Source organism: Fukomys damarensis, unplaced genomic scaffold (genome assembly GCF_012274545.1).
Source record: "Fukomys damarensis isolate Sample0158 unplaced genomic scaffold, DMR_v1.0_HiC HiC_scaffold_16, whole genome shotgun sequence".
NCBI lineage: Eukaryota > Metazoa > Chordata > Mammalia > Rodentia > Bathyergidae > Fukomys > Fukomys damarensis.
Window position 1 is genome coordinate 22,791,222 of NW_022900928.1, and position 16,181 is coordinate 22,807,402.

Genomic DNA, 16,181 nt, shown 5'->3' on the forward strand with positions numbered 1-16,181 from the left:
GGTTGAGAAGGGCTTGCCACTTGGTACACAAAAATGCCCCCCCCCGTACACACACACATACACACACTGTAGAGGTAAACTCACCACGAAAAGGTGATCCTCAGTCTACCCCATTCTTGGACTACCCACTTCTTAGAATGTGACTTCTAGCCACATTGCCAGAGTGATGAGAGTCCAGCTGGCAATGGGCTGGTCATTGCTAACAAGTTGCTGAGGGGGATGGGGCCTCCTACCAGGAAGAGGGAGTCCTGGACTCAGACTTTTGTCCAGACCCTGACCTTATTTGCAGTGATGTAATCAGCCAATATGTCAGAGTCCTGGGAGACAGTTCATTGCCAGCAGAGTTGGAAGTGGGGGTGGTGCTGCTCCGACTCTATTTAAGGAGTTCAACCCCAGGCCCAGGGCTGTCTTGTGGCTTTTCCAGCTCGCCATGGCTAGGGCACTGGTAGCACAAACTGTACTTGCATGGTTGGGCCTGTGCTGGTCTCTAGGCACTGCCAGCCCTCTTCCTCCGTGAGTAAAGCTGGGACTAGTGATAGAGGACTGTGGTCTGGGCTTGGGGACAGCTAGGGCCAGTTTTCAGGCTTGGGTCAAGAGCTAAGAGAAGTGGATTGGTCCCAACAGACCCAGACATCTATCTATGTTACCTCTAGGACCAGCGTGCGTGGGAACATCACTGAAGGTGAGAGTGGGACCAAGACAGACCAAGACGCGATCCACGGTGAGGTTCCAACTCCTCGAGGTTGTCAATCTGTTGGGTTGTATCTACATTTTATCATCTTACTGGTTGTTTATCTTGCCACCTCCCTATCTCGTCCCAGAACACTGCTCGGATGGCTGGAGCTTTGACGCCACCACCCTGGATGACAGTGGGGCCATGCTGTTTTTTAAAGGTAGGAGGGGCTGGGATTGGAGCCTTTAGGGCCCTCAGCCTCGGTCCCCTTCACAGATGATGTCTCCACCTGTGAGAGAGCTTGGGGATCATCTGAGGGTACTGCTGACAGCTTCTTTATAACAACCTCAGTAGGCCGAAGGTTTGTTCTGGATCCCTCAGTGAATGTGGGTTTTCAGGGGAGTTCATGTGGAAGAGTCACAAATGGACCAAGGAGGTGATCTCAGAGAGGTGGAAGAATTCCACCAGCTCCGTGGACGCAGCGTTCCGCCATGGTCACGACAGTGTCTTCCTGATCAAGGTACTGCTGGGCCAGGGTCAGGGCTGGGCCAGAAAGGGCTGGACTCAGACAAGGAACCTTTCCTCAAGTCAGGGCTTTGGTTGATTTTCTGTTGCTATGAAGGAATACCCGAGACTACACAATTTTAATGAATAGAAGTTTATTTGGCTCACAGTTCAGGTGTCTAGAAAGTTGAGATTATGGTGCTGAGAACCGGTGGGGGGATGTTGTGCTGCATCATAGCATGGCAGAAGGCAGGAGAGAGAGCAAGAGCAAGAGGGGTCTGAACTTGCTCCGAACAATAACTAACCCACTCCCATTTTTCACATTAGTGTGATAATAACATTATTCACAAGGGCAGATTTCTGATGACCTAATCACCTCTTTTTAGGTCTCTCCTCCTGACATCATTGCATTGAGGATGAAGTTTCCAACAAAGGAACTTTGAGGGACACATTCAAATTATAGCAGGGCCCATACCACACCAATAGATACCAGGTTTCCTTTCCCAGTGCCTTCTTTTTCCAAGAAAGCTGAGGCTAGTCCGGGTAAGGTGCCATATGCCTATAATCCCAGCCTAGGAGGCTGAGGCAGGAGAGTCACTTCAAATTTCAGGCCACCCTGGGCTATATAGTGAATTCAAGGCCAGCCTGAACCATACATAACAATACCCTGTCTCAAAAAATAAATTAAAAAAAAAAGCAAGCAAGTTGAGATTGTATGTGCATGTGGCCTAGAAGGCCCAAAATCCAGTCCTTATTTTTCACATGTAATTTTACTTCTCACTGGCTCTCCTAGCCTAACTCTGCTAGCCATTTTTGTTTCTTGGTTTTCCCCCCTACTTCAGTCTCTTCCCTTGGCTTCTGTAGCCGTGGGTCGGGTCATCTTCGTGTGGCAGGTCAGGCCATTCCCCACACAATCGGGCCTGACCACGGGAGCTAGTGAAGGATGAAATACAGACTACTGCCATGCTCGGGCTTAAGCTGTATCTGCTCAGAGGGCCACTTTCTTTTAACTTGCCAAAGACGTGTGGCTGGGGTGGCCCTAGCAGCTAGTTTTGTTTCCCTCCTGCCTTTTTTCCCTCTCTTCTGAGGAGTCCCATCCTTAGTTGTTCCCAAGTGTTTGTTGGGGACCCATTCCTAGCCCTTCTGCACACTTTTTCTGGTTGATCTCAACTATTGCCTTACCTTTGAGGACTCTCCATGCTGTGGACACCAGATCTGGATCTGTGGATTCATATTCTCTCTCTCTCTCTCTCTTTCTCTCTCTCTCTCTCTCTCTCTCTCTGTCCCCCCAGAGATTTCTTTCCAATTTCCTGGTAGAAATCCCTGATTTAGATGTTCCACAGGCACCTCAAACTGAGTGTCTCCCGCTGAATTTAGTGTCTTCCTTGCAAACCAGCTTTTCTTCTGTGTTCTGTTTCAATAAAGGTGCCATGAGCCAGGGATTTAGCAAGCGCAAGGACCCGAGTTCAATCGCTGGTACTAAAACAATAAATAAATAAATAAAAATAAAGGCACCATATGCACCTGGTTACTGCAAGCCGGGTGCTCACAGGTCTCTTGGGTCCACCCTTGGTTATCTCCTCCCCCGTTGTGTTTACTGTGTGCCAGCCACAGGAGATTATGTAAAGTTTTCCGAGCATACCCTGCTTCCTCAGGTTTGGACTCTACGTGCTGCTCCCTCTGCTGGTAATACTCTTTCCTCACTTGTTTGTCCTCGAAAATTCCTGCTCATTTTTCATTTTATGGGCCAAATGCTTCCTTTCCACCGTGACACCTTCCAGGACTTTTCTAGGCAGACTTAGGCATTCCTCCTTGATGTTGCAAGGTTAGGATGGTAGGAATTGTTTCTGCTTTTGTATATGAATTCTTTGAAGTCAAAGATGAGGTCTTGTCATCACTTGATCACAATACCTGGCATATAATGGTCATTCAGTAACTTTCTTGAATGACAGCATAAATAAATGACCAAATGAATAAATGGGTAACTGCAAGGTTGTTATTTATGTGTATGTCTGCCAAATCTGATAGTGTTATAATTAAGTGTGCCATAGGAGTATCTGGTTATACACTGCCAGATGTGTATATGTAGTAGAAAAAATGTATTTATACAAACTGAGAGTCTGTATTGTGCAAACGGAAATGCACTGTTGCCCACAGTGGGCTCAGAGTGTGAGGGGCCACCAGGGGTCATTGTATAAGGGTAATAAATCAAAAATATGTAAGAAGGAAGAATGGCTGTCATGGGAATACACAATTTAAAAAAGGGTATGTTTAAATTCAGGGGGACAAGGTCTGGGTGTACCCTCCTGAAAAGAAGGAGAAAGGATACCCAGCGTTGCTCCAAGATGAATTTCCCGGAATCCCATCCCCACTGGATGCAGCTGTGGAATGTCACCGTGGAGAATGCCAGGAGGAAGGCGTCCTCTTTTTCCAAGGTCAGCCCAGGCTGGAATCCAAAACCTGCCTCGCGGTGGATCGGTATTGATGGGTTAGTGGCATTGCCAGTGATGGTGGTGGTGGAATCACTATGTGGCTTTGTGAGGAAGGAAAATAGAGAAGCCAGTTAGAGTGTAGAGGTCAAGTAAGAGAAAGAGAAGAAATCATTTTGGTAAACATAACTGGGTGCAAATCTACTAAAAGTCCTTCATTATTCCCCACGACTCTAGGCCTAGCACAAGTTTTTGTTCCATAGTCTTGCATATGAGACTCCCCATAAGCAATCCCCATAACCGATCCTACAGCTTTAACTCTTATCATGCCCTTACCTTAAATACTAAGCTCTAGAAACTCCCTGGCACCCGTGCAGCAGCAGGCTCCTTGTATCATCGAAAGCTCTAAAAGACTCACCTCGCTGCTCTACATCGTCCCCGATACTTTCAGTTTTCTTCGTGGTCCAGGCTCTTTCCTCTTTGTAAAGTTTCTTCTCCCCCACTTGACTGCCTTTTAATTCCTATGTCAGATTGCGGTCTTGCTACCATCCTGTCTGAGAAAGCTTCCCTTATTCCATTTCTGAGCCAGTCCTATGCACTTTGCTGCTGAATTTTGTTGTATGCTCAGTTTCCTTGGCTGTCTCCCTGGGCTGTGCTTTCCACGTGGCCTGTACCGTATCAGATACAACTGGAGCCTGGAGAGAGCACAAGGGAAAGTATAACCTGACTTCACCCAATACATGTTGATTTATTGGACAAAGGTAACCGCAAGTGGTTCTGGGACGTGGCTACAAGAACCACAAAGGAGCGTATCTGGCCAGCTGTTGGAAACTGCACCTCTGCCCTGCGGTGGCTTGGCCGCTACTACTGCTTTCAGGGTAACCAGTTCTTGCGCTTCAACCCTGTCACGGGAGAGGTGCCTGCCAGATACCCTCTGGATGCCCGTGACTACTTCATGCCCTGCCCTGGCAGAGGTGAGAAAGCCCCAGACCCATGTGCCCCGTAACCCTTAACTCTGAGTTGCAACACTCTTGCCCCATTTCTACTGTGGCTTTTCCAATTGTCTTCACACAAGGAGGCCCACAATCCTATTAACCCAGCCATTTCAACCACCTTGAATCCCACACTGACCTCTGGCCTCTCCCTGTGTCTCCTCACTCATTTCTCCCCCTAGGCCACAGAAACAGGACTGGCCATGGGAACAGCACCCACCGTCAACTTGAAGAATCACGCTGTAGCCCAAGACTAGTCTTGTCTGCATTGGTATCTGACAACCACGGTGCCACCTATGCCTTCAGCGGTGAGAAATTCCCCCCAGGATCCCATGTCTGTCCTTCTGTCTCTTTCTCTTGTGCCTCTCATCCCTCCACATTTTCTCCCTTTTTATCTCTATGTCATGTATTTTATCCCTACCACCTCCTCACTCCTAGCATGCCCTTTCTCATTCTTCTGTTTCAACCTTGTTTCTCATTGTCTGGGCCTCTAAACTGGCCAACCTGCCTGCTTCCAGTGTCTGAGCCTTCTCTGAACCTCTCTAAGCTCCAGTGTCTCTCTAAGCTCCTCATGTCTCCCTTGCCCAGTGCCCCGCTGAGTCCTCTGACTCTCCCTTGCTCTCTGAACCTCCCTGTGTCCCTGTGCCTCCTTGTATCTCTTTGCTCTTGCATGTTTTTCTGAGTACTCTGGCTACCCCTGAATTGATTTTCAGGAGATCCATCTTTTCCCAGGTGACTGTTTCCTATGTCCAGGCTTCTGGGCTAAAACATCATCTGGGATAGAGATGCCCCTATTACTAAAAACTAGACAGTAAGTGCTGGGTACCATCGACATTTAGAAGATAGTTCCCCTCTGAGTGTTCAGTGGTGTCACCCATTCCTTGAGCTGCTGAATCAATTGGTAAAAACCATCTAATGATGCCTAAGGATGATGCTCCAGTGTTAGTCAAGTAGGCAATGATGAGTCACGGACCACACTTAACATCCCCGAGAGAGAGTGAACAACCACATTGCCCTCAGCCTAAGGTGTATGTATGGTCAGATACAAAAGTAGGGCAAGTGATGAGAACATGGAAAGGTGAGATACTTTTTTGCTCCTAACTCCCAGACAAATTCCATAAGTCATGACTACCAGGTTCTATTGAAAAGTAGCCACATGGAAGGCATCTCTCCTCTGCTGGAATGCACACTGTAAGATCATACAGCCAGAAGGAAATGTGCACCTGTAATGACCATACAGAACTAACCTAAGAGCATATGCTGAGTAAGAACACATAAGCATCAACTATGGTGACTACACAGATTAAGTGCATCTGTGTGTGTGTGTGTGTGTGTGTGTGTGTGTGTGTGTGTGTGGGAGAAGAGAGAGAGAGAGGGAGACTGGATTAAGCAGGGCCGCAGGAGCCACACAGAATAGAGCACTCAGCTGTGAAGAGATCACAGAACTTCAAGGCCATAAAGAGAATGTAGCCGAGCTCCTAAATGAAAAGTATTGTATGTATTCCATAGCTATTGAGAGGGCACACAGCTATGGAGAGAACATCATTATATTAAAAATACCCAGCTGAGAAAAGAGCCCCTGCCTTGGCACAAACACCCACATGACCCAGCTACTCAGCATGGCTCCGGACACCTCTTCTCTCCTTCTCTAAATCCTTCTCTTTTGTCTGCCTTACAGCTATTTATTCCCTCTGTCCGATTCTCCCAACTTTGGCTTGCACATGGACCACCATGTCTTCTCCCTCTTCTCTCTACTCTATGATATTTGAGCCTCAGATTCAAGTGACAGTTAACTCCCTCAGCTGTTCACATTAAAGTACTTACTGCCCGACCTATTGGCTACAAATGAGTTGGGGATCATCACTTATGTCCTCCTCACAAAGAGCCACGTACTCTGATTCTCCTCATAGGGACCCTGAGCAGAGTAGTTACTGCCATAGGGGAAGATGAGTGGTCAGTCACCACTACATACTGAGTTTGCAAATTTTGTTTGTATCAAGCACAATAGATGTTCACCCAGCAAACATTTATTAAGCACCTGGGAGGCACCAGGCATTATTTAAGGCAAAATAGCACCTGGGAAACAATAATCAACACAGAAGACATATCTGCCTTTATAAAGCATTAAGGGAGAGGACAACCAGGAAGAAGGAAAGAGAATACACCCACATAGCATTAAGAGCTGTGAAATAAAGAAACTGATTAATGGGATAGATGTGAGGAAAACGAGGGGCCCCTCTTCTGAAGACATGAGTTTTGAGCTAGGATTTCAATGACGGAGAGGAATTAGCCACAGGAAGTCCTGATGAAAGCGTTTTAGAAAGAGTGAAGAGGAAATACTTGGAGGAATCATGAAGGAAGGCTGCTGTAGCTGGAACATGGAGTAGGTGGGTGGTTTGAAAGAGAGAGGGAGGGAAGCTGTGGCAAGAGGAGCACTGCACGTGCCCTGTACTACAAAGTGAGACCCTGTCGCAACCCAACCACAATGAACCAAAAGGAAGCCAAGAGGACTGACTGGCATTGTGCTACGTCCTGACTCATTTTTTACAAGGCCGTCATGGGGAGCGTCAGTCACAAAGGTGTGCTTGAGTAAGCAGAGGATCCACCAAGTAGTTCCTGCAGCTGTTCAGGGTGGAGGTGAGGACAGCTTGGACTAGGAAGATAGCAGCAGAGGTGGTGAGGAACCATTGGTCCATATTTTGGAGACGGAGCAGATAGCATTTACTGATAAACTGGAAAGACTAACTCAGCATGTTCAAGAGTAACTCAGCTTTTGTGGACTGGTGATTTCTTTTTCTAAAATGTGGAACTACAAGGGGAAGTGGTGTGTGTGTGCGCGTGTGCATGTGTGTGTGTGTGTGTGTGTGTGTGTGTGTGTTGTGGGGGAAGAAATCAGTTTGGAAAGTTAGGTCTGGTGCCTAGGGTATCAAATAAACATGTCAGATAGGTAATTGATTTTGAGCCTGAAATTCAAAGAGATCAGGCCAGCCTGGGCTACATAGTGAAAACCTGTCCCAAAAAAACAAGCAAACAAAATAACTCCCCCCCGCAAAAAAAACCCCGAAACAAACAAAAGAGAAGTCAGTCAGAGCTGAAAAGAACTAATTGGAAGTCCTCTGCTTATAGATGGTATTTAAAGCTCCAGGACTAGGTAATTACCAGGGGAGGGAGGGAGGAGGGAGAAGAGGCCCAGACTAGGGAATGCTGGTCTTTTTTTTTTTTTGATGAGCACTTGTTTGCAGTACAAAATGGCTACATTCACTGTGGAGAGTCAGTACGTGGACATAACGTCGTATCTTCCCTCCCTCCCCACCTCTCAGTCTACTTCCCATCTGCAAGAGATCTGTCTCCCTGTTTCCTGGTCTTTATCTTTTATTTTGCTCTTTAATTAATTTATATTCTGATTTTCTTGTATAAGAGAACCCATATGACTTAAGATCCTATGTGTGTCTGATTTATTTCATATTATGCTCTCAAGGTGTCTATTTTTCTACAAATGACTCAATATGTCATGACATATGGAGGAATAGTAATACTCCATTGGGTGTTATACTACATTTTCTTTATCCATTCATCTGTTGATGGACATAGAGGCCACTTCCAAGGTTTAGCTATTACGAGCTGTGTTGCTATAAACATGGGTGTGCATGCATCACTGCAATATGATGTCTTTAAATCTTTTGGGAAGATGCCTAGAAGGAGAACAGCTGGGTTGAATAGAATTTCTGTTTTTCTTTTCTTGAATCTTTAGATTCAGGCTGAAGAGAATAGTCAAACTGATGAGAGAGACTCTAGAAGAGCCTGGTATCAAAGGAGCCAGGATTCAAGCAAGATACTTAAAGAAGGAAGCAGTAAGTAGTCAGATGCTGCTGAGAGGTAGATTAGGTGAAGACAGGATTGATCTGTAGACTTGGAAGAGAACAATCTTGATGAGAACAATTTCAACACGGGAAAGAAACAGAACTGTATTGAAGCATGAGGGAAAAAAGGATAAATGGGAGCCTAGATAAGTCACTTAATAAATTCGATATAGAAAAGGGAGAAAAAAATAGGGTCCTAAAGAAAAGGAACATGGAGTGCTGGCCTGGCTGCTCCCTTCCTCTCCTGCTACTTCACAGGCTTGGAGCACGCAGCTGGGGTGAGGTCACACAATGGAAGTGAGTTGTAGCGCTTCCCTTTCGACCCCGGCTGCTATATCTCGCTACATGTAACCACATCTCCGCCCTCTGAGATGTATAGGGAGCCCCCTGCCAAGCCCCATTACCTTGAAACACCACCACCATTCTCTGTGGCTGCTTCTGTCATAGCCCTGCCGACTTCTCTTCCAATGGGGCCACAGTCTCCATTGTTGCTGACCAAGTCTTATTATACTTCTCCCTCTCACCTGGCTTCCTCCTCCTTGGCCTCTGGATGCATTTTGTCCCTCTCGTGACTCATCCCTGCATCTGCCACAAGCCTGGACTTTTACCACTAGCACTAGAGCTACCTCTGATGCCCCACAGGCTCTCACTACTGGCGTCTGGACACCAGCCGGGATGGATTTCATAGCTGGCCCAATGATCACCAGTGGCCCCAGGGCCCTTCATCGGTGGATGCTGCCTTTTCCTGGGAGGATAAACTCTACCTGGTTCAGGTATGTGTCAGGAGGAAAACTGGGATATGTATATCCTGCTCTATACTGATTGCTGTCCCTTTGTCCTCCAGGGCACCCAGGTATATGTCTTCCTGACAAAGGGAGGTTATCCTCTTGTAAGTGGTTATCCTAAGCGGCTGGAGAAGGAACTTGGGGGCCCTCATGGGATCAGCCTGACGTCTGTGGATGCAGCCTTTACTTGTCCCGGGTCTTCTCATCTCTATGTCATGGCAGGTGAGGGGTTTCTGGGGGCCAAGGAGTGACTTGTTCTGCTGCCTTTCCACGGTGCAGATCCCTGCCAGGGCAAGAGAAGGGCTAAGTCAGAATCTCCATGACACAAGAGCCATGTTATGCTTGGTGTCCTCTGCCCAGGTCGGCGGCTGTGGTGGTTGGACCTGAAGTTGGGTGCTCAAGCCACGTGGACAGAGCTTCCTTGGTCCCATGAGAACATGGATGGGGCCCTGTGTGTGGAAAAGTCCCTTGGCCTCACCTCGTGCTCTGCCAGTGGTCCCAGCGTGTACCTTATCCACGGCCCCAATGTGTACTGCTACAGTGATGTGGAGAAAATGAGTGCAGCCAAGACCCTCCCGCAGCCCCAGAGGGTAGCCAGCATCCTGGGCTGCAGCCACTGAGGAGCCTCCAGACAAGAATCTGGCCCAGCCCCACCTCCTCAACTTTCTCCCAATAAAGCCAGGTTGCTACTTCATTTGACTCACAGAGGCTTGGTTGTTCAACAATCTTTTTTTTTACATTTAAAATGTTTTTTTAATTTTTAAAAATTTAGATTTTATTTTTAAATTTTTAATTTTATTTATTTTTTGATTTTTGTTTAGACAGGATCTTGCTATGTATTCAGGCTGGCCTTGAACTCACTATGTAGCCCAGGTTGGCCTTGAATTTGCAGCGATCCTCCTGCCTCATCCTCCCAAGTGCTGGGATTACAGGTGTGTGCTACCACGCCTGGCCTTAAATTTTTGATTTTTAGGTTTATTTTTTATTAGTGTGTTTGCAATACATAATAATTACATACACTTTGGGGAATCGGTACATATACATGTGTGGTTTTTTTATTTTTTTAATTTTTTGAGACAAGCTCTCACTTTCTAGTTCAGGCTGGTCTTGAACAGATTATGTGGCCCAAAGCTGTCCTCAAATTCATGGCAATATTCCTGCATCAGCCTCCTCCAGAGCTGGGATTATTGGCGTACACAACCATGCCCAGCATGCACTCTGACCATTTCTACTCCCCTTCCCTGCCCTTCCCCTGATCTCCTTCCTATCTCCAACACATCTCACTCCTATATCTCTCTTTTGTTTGCCTTTAAAATTATTTATACTCTGGGCTTCTCAGATGAGAGAAACCACGTAATATTTAACTTGTGTCTGATTTATTTCACTTAGCATTATGGTCTCAAAATCTATCCATTTTTCTACAAAGGACTCACATTTATTCTTCTTTATGGCTAAGTAGTACTCGTGTGTGTGTGTGTGTGTGTGTATCACACTTTATCCATTCATCCATTGATGAGCACATATAGGTCACTTCTATAATTTAGCTATTGTGAAATATGCTACTATAAAACAATTATCTTTGAGTTGAAAAGTTACCAACTTATCTTTTGAGGCTCTTAATCTCAAACCTACAGGAGGCATAGAGGGAGGGCTAAGGCACAGACTTGCATAGGTGATTCTTAAATCCAGACCACAAACTGGCTTTCTCCACTCCGCTAGACATGATGAGGAAAAGAAGACCAGTGTAGGAAGAGAAACTGCTGAATTTGCACAGCAAATAAGAGGCAGAACTAGAATTCTGTCTCAACCTGCTAATGACTGGCTATGAATTGGCCCCAGAGTATCAGGAGCCATAGAATATGGCTGTGCATGTGCAAAGTGGATTGGTTCAGAATAATCAGAAATTGCATTCTTAAAAGATCCCGCAGGGGTAGATAGGCTTGCACATTAAGTTTCAAAGACATACTCATCTAAATGATAATGGATTATAAAGTATGCTGGGGTGGGATAAGGGTAGGAGGCATTTTCAACTCAGGTTTTATTTATTTTGAAATTATCATTTGTATAAATCTAATTTATTATCAAATAGGATGGTCTTTTAAAAATTTTTTTATTGTTGAAATCATGACAAGTACTTTATATTCTTAACTTCTAATAATTTAAACATTCCAATAATGTTGCTATATACTGTGACATCCAAGAACCCGCCACAATATTTTTCAGTGGTTTATTCTCTCCTTAACCATCAAAACATCTAATTAATCTGATTTTGGATTCAATAAATTGTAGTAGTTACTTATCACTGTATAAACATTGAGTTAATGTCACTGAAACTAAAATTTGAGCGTGGAAAGTACTTCTAAAATTGTAACAGTAGGACCTAAATTACAAGCCCATGCTAAATAACAAAGGGCCCAGGAGACAGTGCTCTAACCCCCTCCCATTGTAGCCATAGCCCCGACTTTTGTTCAAACCCTGGCTTAGGAATGTAAGGCAGTCTTGTACTATTTAAAGTCCGGATCCCGATTAACATGTAAGTTAGTGGTTCTAGACTATGAGATACATAGAGACTCAAAGTTAATTGTTGAACTGTTTGCTCATCCTGAATGTCTTAGTGGCCTTTGAACCATCCTAAAGGTATCTGTTAATCATCAATATGTGACTGCCGAGTACATGACTGCTGACCACCAGCTCAAGTCAGCAGACCTTTGTCCCCTGCCTGCAAGCTTAAAATGTTAACCCCCCTTTTTACCCTCCTATAAAAAGGACCTCAGCCCCTGAGCTGGTTCCTCTCTGAGTCAGCTACTTGGTTCTGAGAGTGCCATCTGGCCACGCTAATAAAGGTCTATTTACCATCTAGCCTGGTGTGTTCCTTCCCGGGTTTCTCGTTCCTCCATCGAGCTCCCGGAGCCTCACTGAGCTATAGGTCCCAACATTGTGGAAGCCCTTTTGGCTGTTCACAGCTTTCGGAAGTAAGGCCCTGAGTCTTGCTTCTGGAGCCGTCGTTGGGCTATAGGACTCAGCATCATGGAGGCTTTTCGGCTGTTCACGTTCTGTGGAGTAGAAGTGAGACTGTGAGTCTTACAGTAACGCTGTTGGGGTATTGTCAGAATTAAAGCTTAATATAGAATGTCAAATTAAAACTTTATTTTCCCCCCAAAATAAAGCAGTATTGGGTTTCAGGTGGGCCAGAAAGACAATGTCAAGGCATTGGCTGCCATGAGGTAGGCATAACAAGTGCAATGGAGTTTCAGTTGGGTAACAAAGACACCAACTGTGTGTCAGAGACAAGTTGGAGGTGAAGGGAGGGCATGGTTCAGGACCTGACACCACAGAACACATTTGCAGAACATCAGAGCTCTTCTGGCAGAGAGAATCTGACCTTCTCCTTCAATCTCTGGATATCTGCACCATCTAGGCCAGTGAGTTTTGCTTGCACAGAAGTTATAGTAATTGGGTTCATTTCTGATCATAAACTGACCAAAGTTTTAAATTCCCAGCTTACTGACAATCCTGAAACTGAGGATTGGGCTAAGATTACAGACAACTGAGTCTAGATAAGACTTTTTTTTCCTCCTCTACTTTTCCAGCCTAGCTGAGACAGGTAGGTGATTTGTTTTAGGCTCAAAAAGTACTCTGAGGAAACTTCACTCTGAAGTTCTATGTCCTAACCCCAATTACCTCTTCTTTACCCATAACATTGGGTTACAGCAACTCACCCCATACTTTTCTACTGTAAATTTGTACTTTAGCATAATAGCAGCTGGCTGTGCATCTCAGTAGTTGTTTCTGGGGGATACAGGAAGCAATCTTTGTGTTTATCCTCTTGGTACAATGAACTCAATGTGTGTGCACATATGCAGAAGTGTCAAACCAGTATTTTTACCCACATAATACTCCATCTAACAAGTTTGCATACATTTACCTGAGCATCACAGGGGATAAAATACACCCATACTATTCTTCTATTATGTAAATGTGTATTTTACCATAATGGAATGTGGGCATGACTCAGTAGCTGCCTCCAGGGAAAGAAAAAGACCCATCTGAGCATTCACCCTCTCAGCAGATGAATGATAAAGTATTTATAGGAGCTCCAAAGCAGCAATAGGTGAATTTTACTCATGAAATGTTCATTGCCAAATTTCTATGGGTTTAGGATTTTTTTTAACTTTAAAAAATTTTTTTTATGGTAGAAATAGCCCAATTCAGTACAATGGCACTGAAAAATCAGATTTGGAAGTTATGGAGGAAGTAAAAAATGAATTATCAGATTACTCATGTATGGATGATGAAGATGAAAATGGCTTACATTGGTCATGTGAAGCAAAGTTCCTGTGACAGTGAAATGGAACAAAAGTTGACCAACACAGGCACAGGGAATTCAGACGTCCTTGATTCAGATGATGAAGAAAATAGCAATATAAGTACATATTGTACAAGTCAAAATGGTCATGCAAGCAAATGGAATGATCCAATGTTAGAACTAGGTCCAAAAATATAGTGAGGAACTTGGCAGGGGTGAAACTTAGTGGATGGAATGCCAGCACTGTCATTCAATTGGAAATTGTTGGTAACAGACAAAATACTATCAGATGTTGTGAAATATAGAAATGCTGAAATACAAGTAAAATATTCTGTAATGCATCAATAGCCATACTCAAAAATATATTTACTATGACACTTCACTAGCTGAACTGAAAGCATTCATAGGTCTGCTGTACTTATCAGGGCTTTCTCATGGTAATTGCAGGAATATAAAAGACTCATGGAAAAGTGATGGGGCTGGGCTTGAGATTTGTAGAATGACAATACACTGAGATTTAGTTTCCTTCAAAATTATCTGAAGCTTGATAACAAAACCATAGGCCAAGAAAGAAAAAGAACTGATAAACTGGCTGCCATCAGCTCATTGTTTGAGAGATTTGTTACTGTCACACAATTTATATACCATCTGAATACATGACTATTGATGAATATCTTGTAGCATTTCATGTTTGCTGTAGTTTCGAGCAATATATGCCAATCCCCCTTTAAAATATGACATAAAAATTTATGTCCCTGTAGATGCAAAGACTTATCATGCTTTAAATATAGAAATTTTTCCTGGAACTCAGCCACAGGTCTTTACTTGTGTAGTAAGAAACTGAATGATATTGTTAACAGACATGTTGCTCCCATCTCCCAAACATTGGAATGTGACATTTGACAATAAGTTTATCAGTTTCCAATTGATGTTATATTTGCTAATGGAGCACAAGTTGACCAGTGTAGGAACTGTACACAGGAACAAAGCAGAAATTTTAAATGAAATGTTGCAATTTGAAAACAGAGAATTGTATAGCACAAGCTTTGGATTTCAGAAAGATATGATTGGCCATGTATATGGCAAAGAAAAACAAACCTGCTAACAAAACGTGCTGCTAACAAACAAACAAAATTGCACCATGATGGAAATATTGATAGGGACCTGAAGATGGAAATTTTGTATGACAAAAGCAAAGGCAGAGTGGATGTGGTTGATGAGTTATACAACAACTATGATGTCACTTCAAACACAAAGCATTGACTAATGGTTGTGTTTTATTTAATCCTACAGATGTGCGGCATAGTTTGATAATTTACAAAGAAAATAGTAAGTGCAAAATACCATGGAAAATTGTTCTTAGAGGACTGATTAGGACTGGAACTCAGAAGAGATCATGTACAGCAGAGGAAAAGCAAAATGTTTCTGCCCAGAGAACTATGCCAAAATATTGTGGAACACACTGGTGAGCTGACAGGTGAATAGGCAGGTGCAGAATCACAAAGACCTACTATGACAACAGGAAAACCAAAAAAGATGTCAACTGTGCCCTCCAAAGAAGGACAGGAAAATAAAACATACATGCTATCCGTGTAAGTGATACTTGTGTATGGAAAATGCCATTTTCATATGTGAAGACTCCTTTGGGTGTAACAGTTGAAGCAAAGATTATTTTTGTTGTACAGTCCTATTGGTATTTTCATTGCAGTTCCTTTAGGCATTTGTTTCTGATGTTATTTTTTGGATCTTGTAAGCAAGTACACAGCTGATGTGAAAAATTTGAAGTTTATTCTAAATGTACAATATATATTAATGATCTAATACTTTATTTTATGGATATTTTGTGTTCCTATTAACTACACACTGGGTAATATAATAAGAACCTCCTGACAAAACAGAAAGACCAGTGAGATGTTAGCTATGTCCTACAAAAAGACCAGGAAAGCAAAAGACGTGTGTTGTCAGTAAAAGCGATACATGTGTATGAAACATGCTATTGTTGTGTGTGAAGACTCTGTTAGGTATGATAGTTTTGGTAAAGATTTTTTTTTTTTGTAGAGTGCAATTGGTAGTTTCATTTAGGAATTTATTTCTGTTGTTATTTTTTAGACTTTGTACACTAAAAAAGTTGATGCTGAAAATTTTGATGAGTCAGGGATTTAGCTCAGTGGCACCTCACCTGCCTTGCAAGCTCAAGGTCTTGAGTTTGATCCCTGGTACCACAAAAAAAAAAAAAAAAAAAAAAAAAACGACAAGTTTTTATAAACACTCAATAAATATAGAAAAATCAATACTTTATTTTTACACTTGTTAAGTATTCATTGTTTAATATAATAAAACATAAAATTAAAATTAATAATTCATCAATAGAAATATTCTAAAGAATAAACATGGTTGGTCTGGGGATTTAGCTCAGTGGTTCTGCTGCCTGCCTTGAAAGTGCAAGGTCCTAGCCAGGCATGGTGGTGCCTGTAATCCCAGCACTCCCGAGGCTGAGGCAGGAGGATCACTATGAGTTGGAGACCAGCCTGGACTACATAGTGAGTTAGAGGGCAGTCTGAACTACATAGTGAGACCCTGCCTCAAAAAGCCAAAAAAAAAAAAAAAAAAAAAAAAAAAAAAAAAAAAAGAA

General features: G+C 43.5%; 1 protein-coding gene and 2 long non-coding RNA genes across 4 annotated transcripts in view; 1 reads left to right on the forward strand and 2 right to left on the reverse strand.

Annotated features, from left to right (window-relative positions):
* Window positions 1–367: 367 nt before the first annotated feature.
* On the forward strand, window positions 368–9,937 carry Hpx (hemopexin). The gene is made up of 10 exons (XM_010644253.3): window positions 368–513; window positions 654–721; window positions 822–893; window positions 1,072–1,193; window positions 3,459–3,612; window positions 4,368–4,580; window positions 4,781–4,906; window positions 9,101–9,231; window positions 9,303–9,465; window positions 9,604–9,937. The coding sequence occupies exons 1-10, from the start codon at window positions 431–433 to the stop codon at window positions 9,861–9,863; spliced, it is 1,392 nt and encodes a 463-aa protein (XP_010642555.1). The 5' UTR covers window positions 368–430; the 3' UTR covers window positions 9,864–9,937.
* LOC117286315 lies at window positions 9,362–12,132 on the reverse strand. Its single transcript, XR_004517436.1, has 2 exons — window positions 12,097–12,132; window positions 9,362–9,526 (listed from the first exon to the last, which is right to left on the reverse strand). It is a non-coding gene; the product is annotated as an uncharacterized LOC117286315 (long non-coding RNA).
* A 26-nt stretch (window positions 12,133–12,158) lies between these two features.
* Window positions 12,159–16,181, reverse strand: part of LOC104876293 — a 19,394-nt gene continuing 15,371 nt past the window's right edge. For both annotated transcript variants that reach the window (XR_784306.2, XR_784305.2), the window contains one exon: window positions 12,159–12,296. This is a non-coding gene — a long non-coding RNA (uncharacterized LOC104876293). The remainder of the gene's footprint in view (window positions 12,297–16,181) is intronic.